Raw genomic sequence first — 18788 nt, 5'->3', positions numbered from 1 at the left:
TCTCCAATTACCTGGAATGACTTGGAGTCTATTTAATAATGACCTCACATCTTACATACAACGACCCAGAGGAGCTCAGCTAGCCATTTAAAATTAGAACGCACTCCTGTGTTTATGTGTGGTCTCATTTATTATGTTCTTTGGTAAAGTAACTTTTTTGGTTAAATTCTACTGAAGTATATATACAGAGAAGTGCATATATCTTAAGTGTTCAATAGGAAGAATTTCCACAAGTGGACTCATCTTTGTAATAAGCAATCAGATCAAAAAACAGAACATGACCAGAAGAAGTCCTGATATCCCCCCAGACACCTGTCTTCAGAAGTAACCACTGTCCTGATTTCTAAGGCTGTTTTGCCTTTTTTTTTTGAGCTATGTAAGAATCTTAAAAAGTATTTACTCTTGAAAGGGACTATATATTTTTTAATATTCAGAACCAAACTGATTGTTTGCTTATTAACTATTTGAAAGGAAAACATGTATTGTTGACCTACAGTAGCCTATGCCTGGTATTTCAAAATCTTCAGTTGAAAGTTTTCTAAAAATATCCTAAGTTGAGCCCTGGTGACATTTTCAAGAGTGACTTTGGGTTTGGTTCTCCTGTGCATCTGGTGTTTTGGTTTCCAAGGTGGAGTATAAGAAGGATCTGGAAAGTAGTAAAGGTCATAGTATCAACTACTGTGAAACGCCTCAATTCAGGAATGTGTGCAAGATTTCAAAATTCACCAGCGATGTGAGTTTTTAATGCCTAAGCCTTTGTTTGGCCTTTTTTTTTTTAATGACCTGAATTTCTTGGTCTCTTAAGAGACCATGTATGTGAATGCATCTGGATGTCTTGGAGAAGCATGGCTTCTTGGGCACAGATACTATGAGTGTTGATAGAGATTGCCTGCTGGGGCTGGTCCATGGAGTGTTAAATCCCCAGCATGCACTTGACCCTGAATCCTCAGGGCTGCATCTGCCCTCTTGCCTCCTTCATGTAAAACAGTATCCAGATCCTAGGGCAAATGCTGGTGAGGAAGCCTAGCTGAGCATGCAGCGTTCCCTCTCAACTTGACTTTGTGCTTCTTAAATTAGTACATAATTTCAGTTATCCTGCACGGTCACCTGGGGGGCCAGGTGTTATTTCCCCATCTTACAGCTGAGCAGATGTATGCTGGCGTGGCATTTGCAAATTTGGAAATTCTCAAAGTCTGGGGATGTATCTTTGAGAACAAAGACTGGTTTATATGATTGTACTTCTACTTAGTTGCTTATCGTAGTAAAATCTGAAATCACGTGCGACTTTGTAAGGCTTAGTAAGGAATTTTTTTTTTTTTTTTGCATACATGCCATAGTTGAGCGCACCAGCTTTGGAGCTGACGGGCCTGGTTCCATAATTGGCTAAGTGGCCGACTTTGGGCAAGTTGCTTAAGTTCATGGAGCCATTTGCCTGTCTGTAAAATGGGGATGATAATAAATCCTTCCTGCTCATAGAGTGTTTGTGAAGATTAACTGAGATAAATAGAACTATATCTGATGTAGAGTCATAGTATTCTGTTAAAATACTCTCAGTGCCTGGAAACTCAATGGCCTCCCAAGGTAGGTGATTTTAATGTAGCTTTATTAGAAAGTACTCAGATTTTTCTGACTTCTTGTCTTCTTGTTTTGTTCTTTGTAAGCTGCATTTGGGACATAATATAGTTACTTAACATGGTCACGGCAATAACCAATGTGTCATGTAAAAGGTGCAGAATTTGGCAAAGCCCGGGTTTTATTCTTCATGTATCTAGAAGGAGTGGTAATAGCATGCAGTGCAGGGCTTGGGGCATGGGGTTGCATGCAGCCCCTGTGTGATCAGTGCTTGTCCTTGGAAAGCTCCACATTCATGTGATAGGTTTTCACATTGGAAAAATCTGGTATGTTTACAACTGAAAATGTTAAAAAAAAAAATCAGGTCTGTTATGTGCTGTCTATGCATCAGATCCTGTGTTTGCTTGTATGCTTGTTTTATCCCAACTTCTTGAATTCTAATTTTTTTTTTGGTTTGTCTTATTTTTAATTCGCTGACCCACTGAATACATAAATAGGCTCTATTTAATCATTTATATGTTGGATTTAGTGCATTAAGATGAGTCGTTTGTCTTCCACGAGTTGGGGAGAGAATGCTTTTGTTGAAGGTTTTGTGTTCCCATGTAGAATAAATATAAAGAAAACTACCAGAACCGCATGAGAGGCCGCTATGAAGGAGTCGGGATGGACAAACGGATGCTCCATGCTCTGAAAGTTGGAAGCCTGGCAAGCAATGTGAGTCCTGTTGTGAAGGGCCTGCATGTCCTTGGGGTCTATTGGGGTGGAGGGAGAAAGGCCACGAGGAATTCAGCCAATTCTTTCCCAACCTCCCCTTTTAAAAAGTCAGTGTTTTGTTGTGTAAAGACTGACCTCAAAGAGTTTCTAAATGTTAATCAATACAACCAACGCTAGGTAAAAAATCCTTGAAAATTTTCAAAAGCTTCCATGTATTAATCTCAGCTTTCTCTGCTTTGAAGAGTACTTAGATCTATTGTAATTGATCCAGTGTAACAAAAACTTTCAGTTTCTGAGAGATAAAGAGAAATGGATGAGCGTGATTCTCATTTGAAATGCTTCAGATTTCCAAAGTGTTTATGATTTATTTGAAACTGGTTGGTTGGTTGACTGATTTATTCATTTGTTCCATCTTAATGTTCATTGTAGATTTCCTGTGTCCAGGCACTGCTCAATGTAGTGGGATAACAAGATAGATTAGGTCCCTCTTTTTGCTAAAGCATGTGATCTATTATCTCTGTCTTTGTCCATTTAGTTTCAGTTCAGTCACTCAGTCGTATCCGACTCTTTTCGACCCCATGAATCACAGCACGCCAGGCCTCCCTGTCCATCACCAGCTCCCGGAGTTCACTCAGACTCATGTGCATCGAGTTGGTGATGCCATCCAGCCATCTCATCCTCTTTCATCCCCTTCTCCTCCTGCCCCCAATCCCTCCCAGCATCAGGGTCTTTTCCAATGAGTCAACTCTTTGCATGAGGTGGCCAAAGTACTGGAGTTTCAGCTTTAGCATCATTCCTCCAATGAACACCCAGGACTGATCTCCTTTAGAATGGACTGGTTGGATCTCCTTGCAGTCCAAGGGACTCTCAAGAGTCTTCTCCAACACCACAGTTCAAAAGCATCAATTCTTTGGCACTCAGCTTTCTTCACAGTCCAACTTTCACATCCATGCATGACCACTGGAAAAATCATAGCCTTGACTAGACGTACCTTTGTTGGCAAAGTAATATCTCTGCTTTTTAATATGCTGTCTAGGTTGGCCATAACTTTCCTTCATTCAGTTTACACGTTTGCAAATGCCAGAGTGTACATCTTGGAAGTAAAGGACACTAAGAAGAAGCTGATCTCATTATTAAAACATACACATGTCAAATTTCATCTGCCTGAGAAAGTCAAATTTGACCTTTAGAAAAAAATTTCAAGTACTCTGAAGACTCTTGAATTTTCATTTATTTTCTGGGCATTAGCCAAGAAGCTCTTTTATTGTATACTTGTATGCAAATGCTTCTTCTTTAACAAAAAAATCTACAAGGGACTCCATGGTTAATAAGAAAGATAAAATAAATGTGCTACAGATAAAGTTAGCTAATTTTGGGTTAATTAAGAAGAAGAATTCAAATTAATTAAAGGCAAAAGTGTGAATGTAATTTAATTTTCCTTGGAGGTGATGAAACTGAATTAATTTTGTTTCTGGTTATTTAAAGAATATTTTTATGACATTCAAACAAAGTCACAAGAAAGTGGGGGCTAATTGCTCTTTTTTTGGTCTTTTCTTTGTGTTTCAGATTGCCTACAAGGCTGATTACAAACACGATGTTGTCGACTACAACTACCCGGCCACTCTTACCCCTTCCTATCAAACAACAGTGAAACTGGCTCCCTTGAAAGACGTGAGTCCTTCCCCAGTAGACCTGTATTCCTCATCACTTCCCTCCAATGGAGTGATTCTTAGCGAGACAGAAAGAAACAGGATACAGCAGTTCTTAGGCGATACAAGGGACTGAGAAACAGTAACTCTTTTCTAACACGACATTCATATATTCATGTCTGGAAACTCTTGGATTTCCAACATAAGGCAGAGACAACCCTGGTTTCGTCTTGGAAACGTCTTAGAATTTGGGAACTATATCTGCTGCTGGGCACATTTAAAGTAATTATTTGCTAGCAGTGATGAGGTTTATTTTTTTTTTTTAAGTTTTATGTTTGAGGACCAGAGGAAGTAAACTGAAATAGCTATAAGTTGAGAGGAAATGGCAGCATTGGCTTAATTATTTTCTCCAGGAGCACTTAATTATTTTCCCCAGGAGAAATATGTGTGTAATTTTTAAATTTAATTTTATATAATATTAAATAAAATAATTTAAGATTAAGTAAAATAACTTAATTTTATTATGTAATATTATAGCAGTGATTTGATTTATTTATAGTTTGGTTTATCTCCAATGAAATATGTATAATTAATTAATTTCATCGTTTTCTAATTGCAAGAATTTTACTACATGTTGATTACAGAAAATTTAGAAAATACAGAAATGTACAAGGGAAACAGTAGAAGTTATCTGCTGTTTTAAAAAGTATATAAGGTGGTTTAGAACTGAGTTGTCAGTGAGAGTCACGGACTCTTCAGTCAGTCATGGACCTCCCTGGTGGTCCAGTGTTTAAGACTTCACCTTCCAATGCAGGAGATGAGGTTTGGATCCCTGGTCAGGAAGCTAAGATCCTACATGCCTCATGGCCGAAAAACCAAAACATGAAACAGAAACTATATTGTAACAAATTCAATAAAGACTTTAAAAAGGGTCCACATCAAAAAAAAATCTTAAAAAAATAATTTAGTATGTTATTCAACTTGTGCCCATTGAGTGCTCAGGGCTACTTTCCTTCACATTCTTCTGGAGTCAGCACAGCTCCAGCAGTTGACTTGGTCTGTGCTGTTGGTAGATAGGTCTTTGCAGCTGTTTCCCTTTTGCTCCGAGTAGGAGCAGTGGCAAGTTCAGCTGGGCATCTCCAGCATCTAACACAGATACAGGACAACAAAGGCCAGTCAGTGGCAAATGACAGCTTGATGGATGAAAGGGACTTTTCAGACATGTGAAAAAGCCGGGGATGGGAAGTAGAATATAAAGAGCCCCCATTTTGCTTCTCCCTTTCCCAGAAAGTTTGGTTGCATTGACTTACTCATTTCACCTTAATGAAATTCAAGTTTAAACTTGGCTACAAAAGCCAGGTTTCTTTTTTTGGCTGCATACATTACCTGAGTAACGAGAAATCAAGAGCATCTCATAAAATCTGAGTGAGTTCTTTCACAGTGGGCTTCTGAGTGAGTTCTTTCTTTGAGTGGGCTTCCATAGTAGCTCAGTCAATAAAGAATCCGCCTGCAATGCAGGAGGCTGGGGTTCAATCCCTGGGTCAGGAAGATCACCTGGAGAAGGAAGTGGCAACCCACTCCAGTATTCTTGCTTGGGAAATCCCATGGACAGAGGAGCCTGGCGGGCTGCAGTCCATGGGGTTGCATAGAGTCGGACATGACTGAGGAACTAACACTTTCACTTTGACAGTAGAATTCTAGAAACAATGCTTAGTAACACAAATGAAATGAGAGAGGGTCCTACAACTATTATATAGGGTCATGTTATATGTTATAACATGTTATATGTTACAACATGACTTGCTATTACATTTGCCTATATAAGACAGTGGATCAAACCAGGCATCTGCAATAGAGTCAGCTCAACCTGGAGAAGTCTGAGAGATGAATTAAACTAGACTGGATTAGAAACATTAATTGGAAGCAGAGGTAGATTCTGCACTGGCAGCCCGTGAGCCAGATCCAGGTTGCAGAGGTATTTGGTGTGGCCACATAGTGTTAAGAAACTTGTTTTTGAAACGATATGTAGAAATTGTGAGTTCACACAGGAACTGTGGCCCTAGTTCCTGCGTCGCAGCAGTTGATGGGGACCGAGTGCCCACTTCTTCTATCACCTTCACCTGCTTTACTTTTTTTATTTTCCTGGCTCCTGTGTGAAAATTTTTACCGCCCTTAATGTAGGACTTTAGTTTTCAGGAAGTTTGGGAATCCATTTATATTTGAGGTCTCTCTTTCTGTCTGGTAGTCTTAAAGTTGGTCAGGTATCCCTGAAATCAAATAAACAAGCATGGGCCCTTAATTAGAGAGCATTCCTTTCAGATGGATTTTAAAAACACTAATAGCATTAAAATGAGACTCTACCCTCAGCAAAGGGACCTTTCAGAAAGTAGACTGAAGCATTGACCAAGCATCTGTGATGTTGCAAAGATATAATTAATCATGGAGAGTGTTAATTATGTCCTGCAGAGGAAAGTAATTGTGCTCTGCAACATACTTAATGCAGAATTATCAGGAAGGAATGTGCCATTTAAAAAACAGAGTTTTGTGACATTTTATCATGCATAATTCTGAATTCTATTAGACTCTATTATGAGATGATAATTTTCCCTCTGACTTAGTGCGTTAGGAAGCTACTATAGTGTAATCTCATTAATATTTGACATTGAAATGACTTCATATTTCCTAGTTTTTCTACATACCCCAGGTCCAAAACTCAGAATGTAAAAAATCTTTTCTCCTTGAATTGTTAACTAAATAGAATGAAGCAATGCTGTCCCTTTTCTCCAAATCCCAACAAAAGATTCTGTAGTCTAGTACTTGGAACACTCTGTTCTTAGATCTTGTTCTAGAAGCTAATTTATAAGTCTTTTTGATTTTTGTTTTGTTTGTTTTCTAATTTGTCATAATACATCTCCTTCTGTAAGCAGAGATAGCTCTGGTTATAGGGAACCCCTGACTCATCTATAAGATAACAGGTAACAGTTCCAAGCACACCAGCATTGGCAAAACCACAGTTATAGTATGCAGTCTGGGAGCCACTTTGGGAGGCCGACTGCTGGGATTTGAACTCTAGCTCTGATACCAGGGACTTTCCTGTTGGCTCAGACAGTAAAGAATCTTCCTGCAATGCGGGAGACCGGGATTCAACCCCTGGTGGGGAAGATACCCGAGGAGAAGGGAATAGCTATCCGCTCTAGTATTTTTGCCTGGAAAATTCCATGAACAGAGGAGCCTGATGGGCTACGGTTCATGGCATCTCAAAGAGTCAAACATGACTGAGTGACTAACACTTACTTTCTGACACCGGCTGGTGACCTTGAGCAAGTCACTTCAGGGCTCTGTGCTTCAGTTCACATGTTGTAAGGTGGGGATAACAGTGCTCCCCACAGGGTGGTTGGGAAGATTGAATGTGTAAATAAACGTAAAGCACTTGCAGTAGTGGCAGGCACATAGTAAGTGCTATTTTTCAGTCGTAATTGTTGTTTAGCTCCTGTTGGAACAGGCAAGAATGGAGTGAGTCCAAGCAAGAGATGCCATCTCAAGCTTTTCACTGGGTCTGTTTCCCTTGGGTCAGTGGGTTTTAAAATACTGAACTGTTTCTCAACATTTAAAATTGTAAGAATTTATATAATAATATGGGTTTCTGGTTTCTTTGGGATAACTGGACTGTCTGGCTACTCTGAGTCCCATTTGATCAAGATCACCATCTCTCAGAGCTGAGCGGTAGCTCTGCCCTTTGCCACAGCCCCCACCACTCCTCATTACTCCCCAACAATGAGGCCAAACACTGAGCCAAGACAAGTGCCATCCAGCTAGTGGTCTGTGACTCACAGGGGTGAGCTGTCACCCAGGGAGGTGTCAACAGGAGGTGACGGCAGGTGGGTAGGATGACAAAGACATCAGACTCTTGTTTAGACAGACAGGATATAGTAGAACAGTGCAAGGCTGCCCCCTGTGAGGGCAGAGCCCCCTGCTGTGGGATCATGGTCGAGGCAGTAGGTGGAGTGTGGACAGAGACGTAAGAGCTAGTGGGAGGCTAGAAAGTGGGGTGTGGAGGCCTAAAGAAGCTGCCATACTGTACAGGATCCTGGGTGGGGCCCTGGGCTTTGGGCAATTAAACAGAGGCATGAAGACCATGTGTGAGATGTTTGATGGTAATCTGACTGCTACTAACAGATCCAGAACCTAATTGACTAAAGGGCCTAGCTTGGAGATGGTAGGTTTTAAAATTCCTTTCTCTGATTGGCAATGTGGATGATCACCCTTTCTTCCATTCCCTGGCCATTCAGTTGAACTCTTTTTATGAGCCGCTTATTCAGTCACTCACTCTTCAGGGGACTGTTTCTCCATCTATGGGCTTGGAGTCTCTGTTGGTCTCCAACTGGAATCTTCGGGTTTTGCTTTGGTCATTTGAGAATCATGGCTCTATATGCCTGGGGGGAGGGAGCTAAGGAAATCTTAAAGCAAAGTACAGGTGACACCTTGTACCTCTCTGCATCCAGGTCAACTACAGGCAAAGCATCGACAAGCTGAAGTACAGCTCTGTGACCAACACGCCTCAGATTGTTCAAGCCAAAATCAATGCCCAGCAACTGAGTCGTGTAAGTGACACCCTCTCCACCCGGCTAGATGTGGGGGACTTGCAGTTGCTTTGCAGGGTTCTGGATATCTGGTTCCCCAAAGATTTGACTTCCATTGATGGTGTCATATGTCCTGTTACAAGCACGAGATGGTTCTTTTTAAAAGTTACTATTTTTAATATTTGTTTATGTTTGGCTGCGCTGGGTCTTCCTTGCGCTGTGCGTGCAGCCTTTCTATAGCTGCGGCAGTCAGGGGCTCCTCTCTAGCTGTGATGCTTGAGCTTCTCATTGCGGTAGCTTTTCTAGTTTCGGAGCATGGACCCTAGAGTAGTTGTGATGTGCCAGCTTAGTTGGTCATGTGCCAGCATGTGGGATCCGCCCAGACCAGGGATCAAACCCATGTCCGTTGCTTTGACAGGCGGATTCTTAATCACTGGACCTCTAGGAGAGTCCAGAAATCACTCTCTTTGATTTAAACTTTATTTTATAAATTTCAAATACATTCAGAAGTATAAAGAACAGCATAATGAACCCCCAGGCAGCCGTCACTCAGCTTCAGTGAATTAACTCGTAGCCAGTCTTGCTTCAGTATGCACATCCACTGCCCACCTCCATATTATTTTGAAGGAAATCCTAGGTATTGTATAATTTAATCTACAGATATTTTAGTATGAATCTCTAAAATGTAAAAATAATTTTAAACATATTTATACAACTTTGATATAGCACACCAAAAAAACCAACAAAAATTCTTAACATCACCAATGTCCAGGTGGGATTCAGCATTCCAGTTGTCTCATAGGGTTATTTTTTTTTTTTCGCAGTTTGTCTGAATCAAGCTCCAGATAAGGTCCACACTTTGTGATTGGTTGATATGTCTTCAAGACTATTTTGATCTTTACGTTTTCCTCTTTATCTCTTTTCTTGCAAGTTGTTTGTTGAAGAAACTGAACTGGTTATCCTATAAAGTTTCCCACATCTGAGCTTTGCTGACTGTATCCCAGTGTGATTGCACATGTGTTCTTCTGGCCTCCAGTGCCTACAAAATAATAGTTGGATCTCTAGGTTTGGTCAGGCTCAGGTTTAATTTGGGGGCAAGACTGCTTTTCATATGATGCCGTGTTCTTCCGTTGGGAATCATAAAATGTCTGGTTGGCTGTTTGTGTGTGTGGTTTAAGATGGTCTGTTTCCAATGTGGGCAGACATTTGATAATTACTCTTTGAGTATCTAACTGCACATAGCGAGAGGTTTGGCATTGCAGTAAGTTTAAAAAAATGAGTTTCATACCCTCAAGTGCTTCAGAGGCCAGCGGGTGAGGTAGCCACAGGGAAGTCTTTTGCAAGCTTGTAACTGTGAGCATGCCTTTGAGTTGTTTGACTTTTCATTTGGCATCTTCCGTCTGTTAATTTAAAACATTCGTAAAATTACAGGCTTCCTTGTGAAATGCCTTTTCCAGAAATTCCTTCTCGGCTACGGGCCTACAAAAAGAGACTGAGAAAGAGCGCATTCTCTCCAAAGTTCTCCTTCTGTCATGTCAAAACCATGTGCTTACCCTGCGGGTTTATTTGAAATCCAACAGGTGAATTACCGTGCTGACTATGAGAAAAACAAGTTGAATTATACGTTGCCCCAGGATGTCCCTCAGCTGGTGAAGGCTAGAACCAACGCGGAATTGTTTAGTGAGGTGAGCAAGGAGCATGGGTGAGAACGCTGTGGGGGCTATAAACAGATGTGAAAATGAAGGGACAAGGCTGGTCCAGCAAACAGGGCCCAGGGACTCCTCTGTTCATGGAGAGGTTCATCAGAGGCACCCATCAGGTTGTAATTTTGAATGTTGCTGCCTCATGGCATGTGGTAGTTCATGAGAATAAACTGATCACAGCAATTGAATTCCCAGTGTTTGTGCATGTGTATGGTGTATGCTGGAACACACACATACACACACTCATACACACTCATCATCATCCCCATCATCATCCTGATGACTCCTAGCTGGTGCTTTGCTGTGTGAGTAAAGTTTAAGTTTGAAGAAGACAAAACTTAATCACCAGATTCTCCCAGGAGTCACAATGAGGCTATGACTAGGCTTCTTATTCTAGATGGGAATTGTAGGGCAGGAGAAAGGAAAGAGGAACTAACCTGGGAGGTGGTGGTTTAGTCGCTAAGTCATGTCCCACTCTTGGGACCCTGTGGACTGTAGCCCACCAGGCTCTTCTGTCCATGGAATTCCCCAAGCGGGAATACTGGAGTAGGTTGCTATGCCCCTTCTCCAGGGGATCTTTCCCACCCAGGAATTGAACCCACATCTCTTATGTCTCCTGCATTGGTAGGCTGGTTCTTTACCACTAGCGCCACGAGGAAAGCCCCTTAGACAGATATATGATATTATTTTTGCAAATGGTAAACTGAGGACCAAAAAAGTGAAGTAGTTTGTCCAAGGTCACATGATCAGGCAGCGACAGTGCTGGGATGAACCCGTGGGTCTTCTCATTGCCCTGTCCCATCATTGCCCCACACGGCCCTGCAGCGAGGGAATCCACAGTGTTAACAATTGTTGTTATCACTTCAGTAGTAACAGCCAAGATTCTGCTCTGTAAACAGATGAAGGTGCCAACTTTGTAATTTAAAAAACTTCTGTTCAACTTTTGGCAAGACTGGACAGTGATTCCCATTCACCTGTGATTCTGTTTGTCAGGTTAAGTACAGAGAAGGCTGGGAGAAGACAAAGGGGAAAGGATTTGAGATGAAGCTGGATGCCATGTCTCTGCTGGCTGCCAAAGCTTCCGGAGAGCTTGCAAGCAATGTAGGTTTCTCTCGTTAACTCAGAAATGCATAAAAAACAGTTCCAGTAAAACATCAATGGTCCCGCAGAAAAGAATAATGACTGTTAATATTGTAAACATTGCTACGCATTAATCTTCTACTGGGTTTGAGAGGTGTTGGGAGGTGTTTTTTCAGAATAGTTCTCCTTGCACTTGTCACTTGGACATGGTCCCCCTTGCACTAACCACAGTCCCTCCAATGGCAAAGTTTATCTCTCACAGTTGACTTTCCTCTTTCTCTCCAGATTAAATACAAAGAGGAGTATGAAAAAGCAAAAGGCAAAGTCCTAGGAACCACAGACTCAAGGCTGCTGCACTCCCTTCAGGTTGCCAAGATGAGCAGTGAGGTAAAATCTTTTCTACTCCTCAACCCCCTCATTTAGGGCTGTGTTGCTGTGAAAGTTTTTCCCAGCCTGCTTCACCTGAAACTGTCATTTTTCCACTTCCGCTTGTAATTTCTTTCCTGGCTTATGTGGGAAATGTTTTCTTCCTTTATCTTGGCAAAGACTACTATTCTTTTAAAGGAGATGAGAAGTGTGTGGTCTCTAAGGGTGACCGGCATCTGCTGTTCGTGGTACAGGATGTTCGTCCACATCTATTCACTCTGAAATGTTTACTGAACAACTACTCTGCGCGAGATATTGTGTGAGACACGGGGGCTGTAAGAGTAAACAGCACATAACTGGTGTCTCTCTAATGGAGTTTAAGTGCATTGGGAGCATTAGACAGGAAGCATTCTGTTTATTGAGGTGGTGAGGCTGGCTTATGATGCTTTGGGAGTGCAGTCAGTTATGATTACCTGTTGAGTCATGGAGGAACCAGGGCTTGAACAGAATAAGAGAATTGCATCTTATAACCATTTTGGATGTGCCCTATGGAACAAGCCCTCTAATGTCCTCAGTCATGAAGTATACAGAGACGCTGAGCATTTGGCTTCAGTTTAGACAGAGAACAACACTGGTTTTGCATACTCGGAGCAAATGGGGCCAAAAAAGATGGCCTTGCCCTAAGTCATATTGTCGTCAGTGGTAGTGGCTGAGGAATAGAGAATTTGACCTAGAAGTTAAGAACTCTTACCTTACTCCAAACTTACTCCTAGACTTTTTCTGCTGTACCACACTTCCTCACCATCACACCATCATCACCACCGTCACACTATCACCACCATCATCACCACCATCATCACCACCATCCAGCCTCATTGACCCCCTCATTGCCAACATTTATCAGGTGTTTGCTGTATACCATCCCTGCACTAAGTGGGTTTCGGCTACTGTTTTGTTTACTTTTCACAATAGGCCTCCAAGGAAAATGAGCCTTTAGAGAGGTGATGTGACTTCCCAGAGGCCACCTAGCTGGCAAAGTTCAGATCAGATTTGAACTCAAGCTTGGCTGACCCTGGAGCCCAAACTTTGCTATATTTGCCTCTCAAAGCTTCCACAGAAACCATGGATCGAGTGTTTTCTTCCTAGAGCAGCTGAGTGAAAAGAGTTAGGACGCATTTCTCACAGAGGCAAAGTAGTGTGAAACCTCGGTTCCCAGGTGCCACCACCTGGCAGAGCCAGGACTTGGGTCTCACCCTCTGGACAGACAGGTGGCATTGCCCAGAGTGCCAGTTCCTCATGGAAGCCTGGGCTTCTTTCCTGCATTTGTTTCCACGTCAGTCCCGCCAAGGCAGGCTTCCAGTAATAGAGTGTGTTTTGGTGCCTTCAAGGTTGAATACAAGAAAGGCTTTGAAAAGAGTAAGACCCACTTTCACCTGCCCATGGACATGGTCAACATCAGGCATGCTAAGAAGGCCCAAGCTCTGGCCAGTGACCTGGACTACAGGAAAAGACTGCACGAATACACCGTGCTGCCCGAAGATATGAAGACTCTCTGGGCCAAGAAAGCCTACGGGCTCCAGAGCGAGGTGAGCTTTGACTCTTTGCCTGCTCTCCCCATGCAGCTCTTGCAGCTGATATGGTGACATTTTCAGAGTGATTTAGAACTTGTCCATGAGTCTGTTAGGTGACTCAGGACCAGGAAGAACTGCTGGAGGTGTGCCAGGCCCAGGGGGGATGGATGGGGAGGTAGAGATGGAGATGGAGTTAGAATCAAGACAGTGGAGACCAGAGGGTGGAGGGTTGAGACTCAGAGCTATTGTGAAAGTCAAGGTGTGTTGGTAATGGGATGAGCAAAGAGGAAAGCAAGTGCGAAAGTGGTAAAGCTGATAAACGTTGTAAAGTACATCTAGGAAGTATAGCAGGTTGGCAGATAAAGTCCTTAGGCCAAAAGTCTGAAAAGCCCTCCTTTTTGGTGAAGGTGCTGGTGGTTCAGAACTAAGGAAGAATAGCCTCGTCTGGTTACAGGGTGGGCAGTGGCTTCACCCCCGAGCAGAGTTCTGCCTGATTATGATGAAGGGCTGAGAAAACGCAAGAGTGAGCACTTTCCTAAGTCTCCGTTAACTTCTCCCAGTCTGCATCCATGTGTCTGATTAAGCTTGGTCTTCCTCTTTGCAGCTGCAGTACAAGGCTGACCTGGCGTGGATGAAAGGGGTCGGGTGGCTGACTGAGGGCAGTCTCAACTTGGAACAGGCCAAGAAGGCTGGACAGCTGGTCAGCGAGGTAACCTGAGCCCAAGCCCCTGGCTTCTTGTCCTTCTCAGCCCAAGTGACCCCAGAGAGCCATCTTTCCCTCTGAATTCTCCTCAACCCCCAGGCTTAGTTTTTGAGTGAGACTCAAGGGAGTACTTCTTCATTTTGCACGTGTAGCTCACCCTGAATTAGCTTTCTACACCCTTACGCTTCCTGGGACGTTGTTGTAGGAAGCCGACCGATTTAAGTAGTACTTGCATCGATGAGTCAGAATGGTTGTGATATACAGTTAGGACATAGGAAATGTGTTTGTTGTGTAAGGAGTGTGTGATTACTTCTGAATCAGAGGATCTGGTATTTAGAGGTCAGTATTCTCATCATGCTTTTTGGGAAAAAAAACAAAAAACAAAAACCACCTGATGCTGGTAAAGATTGAAGGTAGGAGGAGAAGGGAACAACAGAGGATGAGATGGTTGGATGGCATCACCGATTCAATGGACATGAGTTTGAGCAAATTCCAGGAGACGGTGAAGGACAGGGAAGCCTGGCGTGCTGCGTGCAGTCCATGGGTTCTCAGAGTCGGACTAAGCGACTGAACAACAGTTCTCACCATGTCGTGCCGTAAACTCACTGTAGACTTTAGGCAAGTCATTCAACCTTTCCAATCCTCCTTCTCTCTTATACAAATGAGAAGGTTGGCTAGGATCCTCCCCAAATCCCTGTGGCTCCAAGCCTGTGCTTCTCTTTACTCCGTGTACAGCTGGTGTCGGCAGCAGGCAGAGGAGGACTTTTGGAGGACATTTCATTTGCAAATGTGACTATTTCAGGAACCCCGTTTGGGATCTTCAAAGGGGGTTCTTATTTTGGTGCCAGGAAGGCTGAGTCGGCATTTTTCTTGCATATGGTAATCGTAGTGCTGGTAACAGCTGCCGTTTATAGGCTGATAATAATTATGCAGCCAGTGCTGTCCTTCATTGATGACTGTGAGTGTATTACACACCCATGGTTCATTTATCACTCAGATTTTATTACTCCTCTGTGAGTAGACACTAGTATTATTATATTCACATCCCCATTTTACATAGGTGGAAGGTAAGACAGAGTTACATTTCCAGAAGTGGCAGAGCTGGGATCTGTACTTAGTGTTTTGGTCCAATGCATCAGCTCTGGACAATTAAGCAATATTGGATTCCCGAAGCACCTTTTCTGATTTATCCTTATTTATCCACTGCACTCATCCTTCTCTCAGACAGACACATTCAAGGTTAGGGTGTTTGAATAAGGAAGGTAGAGAGAAGAGAATACCCTTGAGGGTTCCCATCACTTAACTTCTTTGAGACCAATTGAAATCCGAGTGGTACAAGCCGAGCCCCATTTGTCTTGGACAGGTGTGTGGTAAGGGGACCTTATGCCTTAGGCATGCCTGATCCCATCTCACTCATGTACTGACTCATTGTTAAGCTCCTCAAGGGCCAAGAAGATACCTTTTCCTTTGCCTTTCTCATAGCCCTGCTCTGCCCTGGGCAGGGTGGGTTCTTGGCTCCTCACTCGGCACTTCTGATTTGACCAATGCAGAGACTGGGACACACAGGGATTTCCAACCATGGAAAGGCAATGTGACTTCCTTTAATTATGTGGTGAAGGGGTTTTCCCATTCAACATGCTCCAATGAGAAAGGGAAAGTACAAGTCTCTTTGGAATATTTTTTGTAGAATTTCTTTTCTTCCTCATGGGAGGAAGTTCAAAACTTTCAATATTCCAATCCTTATTTGTGCTTCAATTGGTATCAGCAATCCTCTTGCTGATGGCACTGGGGGCTCTGCTCACCTGTGATCTCCCCACAAGTTTTTGTTCAATAGGCCATTCTCAGATCTTCCCTTCCCATCAGCTTTGGCAACTCCAATGGAAAAGCCAGAGGAAGTAAACCTCCAGGAAGGACAAGAAGGCCCCGTGGGGGAACAGAATTAGCACATGTAATTTTTGCCAGTGGCTTTGTGGGTGTGAGATGGGGACACGAGGAAGACAAGCCCTCAGTAATCTGGAACACGGAGAGCTGTGAGGGCAGAACCCACCTGGCCACCTGCCTTCTGGATGTGGCTCCTGGCCTTTCCTTTCACAATACTTCCTGGAACATCCTGACAGCACTGTGAATAACAGTGACTGCGAGCACAGTGATCACTTACTCTGTCCAAGGACTCCCCTCGTGGGAAGGGAGGCTTTGAAGCCTTTGCACCACCCGCAGTAAAGCAGCTTGTATTGTTTCCCACATTGTACAGTCCAAGCCTGAGCAGCCCAGGGGATCCAAGGGTCTGCCCAAGGCCATGAAGCCAGAAAGAGGTTGGGGGAGATTTGGACCTCAGGTTTCATGGCTATCAAGTCCAAGTTCCCTCCACTCAGCTCTCCTATGTCAGATCTAAGTTTACAAAATGGATCCATCCCAGGGCTCACGGTGACACACAGGGTTCACTGAAGTGAAGATTCAAATCCCCATTCAGTAGAAGCGACTAAAACAAGCTCACCAGGCTGAAAGTCTCAGGTCTGAGTGGTCCTCTTTAAGCTAAAGGAATAGCTGGACCATCCCCCTTGGGAAAATTCTTGGGTCACAGAAAGTATGTGGGTGTTTGCATGTATGTGATGGTGGGAACAGCCCGATCTAATGCTACTGAGTCTCTTTTCTTTGGAAACAGAAAAACTACAGGCAGAGGGTGGATGAGCTGAAGTTCACCAGTGTGGCCGACAGCTCCCAGATGGAGCATGCCAAGAAGAGCCAGGAACTGCAGAGCGGGGTGAGTCCTGGGCTGCCCTTTCTCCTGCGACCTGCTGTGTCACGGGCCTGGACACCTCCAGGACCACAGCAGGTGCTGCCCAGGCACAAGCCAGGAGCCAAAGAGCCTTCCCTTTAAATAGGCTGGAGCCTGCTTTCCACGGGCTTCCAGGCCTCCCTACCGTACTCACCGTATTTCTCCTCTGTTTGTTAAGGACAGACGTCAGCTGACATTGTTCTTTTTCAGTTTTTACGCTAGTTCCTTCTTCTTTCTTTCTCCTTCTCTCCCTCATCAAGGACTCCAGAATTCTGGAGCCTGTAGAGAGTTATCTTAGAGGAGGATAGCATTTGCTTGTGAGATGGTGCACTTCATGCCCACTTGCACTCAAATGTGGAAGGTAGAAAACTGAAACACCGCATATGTTATTTACACGTTAGGGATCAACAGCTGAGCAGGCGTAGTGCTACCATCTGGCCAGGACGTCCCTCGCTCTCCTTTCTAAAGGTTCAGATACATCTGCCAGGAAGGATGCAATAAACATAATTCGGAGTCAGCAGAAATCCACTGCATGCAAACAGGCTGGGAAGTGGGAGAGAAGGGAAGAGAAAAAGAGCAGGAGTGATTCAGTTTCCATGGAGAAGATGTTCACTCATGCTGCCTTTTTGGTCACTGTTCGCTTTCCAGGTGTCACTACCTGTGGATGTGCTAGGTTTGATCTTGAGGTGCAGGAGGCAGGAGATACTTCTTATTTTTCACACTTGGGGAGTCCATGTTCATCTTAGCCCTCTAGTGGGTCATTTGTGTGGCCATAGACACTGTGGATGGGAACAGCTTGGGGAAGTTGATGCCTCCTGGGAAAATGGGGCTTCCCTGATGGCTCAGATGGTGAAGAATCTGCCTGCAATACAGGAAACTCAGGTTCGAGGGTCAGAAAGATCCCCTGGAGAAGGGAATGGCAATCCAATCCAGTATGCTTGCCTGGAGAATCCCATGGATGGAGGAGTCTGGCAGGCTATAGTCCATGGGGTCACAAAGAGTCAGACACCACTGAGCGACTAACATTTTCACTTTCTTTAAGGGAAAATGAGAACCTTAGAGGGGTTCTCAGATTGGTCCCTTGGCCACGTTTTCCTCCCAGCGGCTCACTGCTGCTGCTCATTCCCTAGTCATCTATTCTGCCTTAAGCCTCATTTCCTGCATGCTGCCAGCCAGCATCTGGCCTTATTGATCTTGTAATGGATTTTCCATGTAAGACCAGAAGAACCGAGCAGCCAGCCACCTCCTCCTTTGCCTTCTGCTCCTGACCCAGTGTTCTCTCCCAACAGGTGGCCTACAAGGCAGAGCATGAGCAGTCCGTCCATCAGTACAGCATTAGCAAAGACGAGCCTCTCTTCCTACAGGCCCGAGCCAACGCTGCCAATCTCAGCGAGGTACAGTCGGGGGTGGCAGGGAGGGGAGGCGTGCTGAGGGCTCTACTTTCCTGTATGTAGGCACCTGATCTGTAAAGCCCACCAGCTGTATCAGTGTGTCTGTGTCCACTGAGGCTGCCTGTATACATCTGGTCGTTGTAAACTCACCAGTATTAGTGGGCGGGAGGGGCTTCCCTGGTGGCTCAGTGGTAAAGAATATGCCTGCCAAACAGGAGATGCTGGTTCAGTCCCTGAGTCAGGAAGATTCCCTGGAGGAAGAAATGACAACCCACTCTAGTATTCTTGCCTGGAAAATCCCAGGGACAGAGAAGCCTGGTGGGTTACAGTCTTTGAGGTTACAAAAGAGTCGGATGCCATTGAGTGATGGAGCATGCACACATGCACGCGTGTGTGCGTGCAGACAACCTTTGGTAGGAATGAGCATCAGCTATATGGTGGAGTAGGAGGCAGTGGTTATTCTGGGGTTGGAGTTGAAACAACATAAGAATAGTGATAGAGAAGGGAGTGAAAAAGAGCTCAGAAATTGGCTCCAAACTCTCTGGGTTTTTAGCACTTACTAGGTATGCAACCGGAGAAGGCAATGGCACACCACTCCAGTACTCTTGCCTGGAAAACCCCATGGACGGAGGAGCCTGGTAGGCTGCAGTCCATGGGGTCGCTGAGAGTCAGACATGACTGAG

At 44.0% G+C, this 18788-nt stretch overlaps 1 protein-coding gene across 6 annotated transcripts in view; it reads left to right on the top strand.

The window, feature by feature from the left end:
- The window catches only part of NRAP (nebulin related anchoring protein), a 75648-nt gene that overhangs the window by 19071 nt on the left and 37789 nt on the right, over window positions 1-18788 (top strand). For 4 of the 6 annotated variants that reach the window (XM_086377056.1, XM_086377054.1, XM_086377055.1 and 1 more), the window contains exons 12-22: window positions 629-733; window positions 2179-2286; window positions 3853-3957; window positions 8438-8536; window positions 10096-10200; window positions 11212-11319; window positions 11584-11685; window positions 13053-13250; window positions 13840-13944; window positions 16601-16699; window positions 18004-18108. In XM_086377056.1, coding sequence (XP_086233182.1) covers window positions 629-733; window positions 2179-2286; window positions 3853-3957; window positions 8438-8536; window positions 10096-10200; window positions 11212-11319; window positions 11584-11685; window positions 13053-13250; window positions 13840-13944; window positions 16601-16699; window positions 18004-18108 — 1239 coding nt within the window. The remainder of the gene's footprint in view (window positions 1-628; window positions 734-2178; window positions 2287-3852; window positions 3958-8437; window positions 8537-10095; window positions 10201-11211; window positions 11320-11583; window positions 11686-13052; window positions 13251-13839; window positions 13945-16600; window positions 16700-18003; window positions 18109-18788) is intronic. The other 2 variants (XM_086377058.1, XM_086377057.1) reach the window with 1 other exon arrangement.

Source organism: Bos grunniens, chromosome 26 (assembly GCF_055505025.1).
Source record: "Bos grunniens cultivar Pamir isolate PY7600 chromosome 26, Bosgru_T2T1.0, whole genome shotgun sequence".
NCBI classification, from domain to species: Eukaryota; Metazoa; Chordata; class Mammalia; order Artiodactyla; family Bovidae; genus Bos; species Bos grunniens.
The sequence above is the reverse complement of the archived record's forward strand: the minus strand, read 5'-3'. Positions and strand labels throughout refer to the sequence as shown.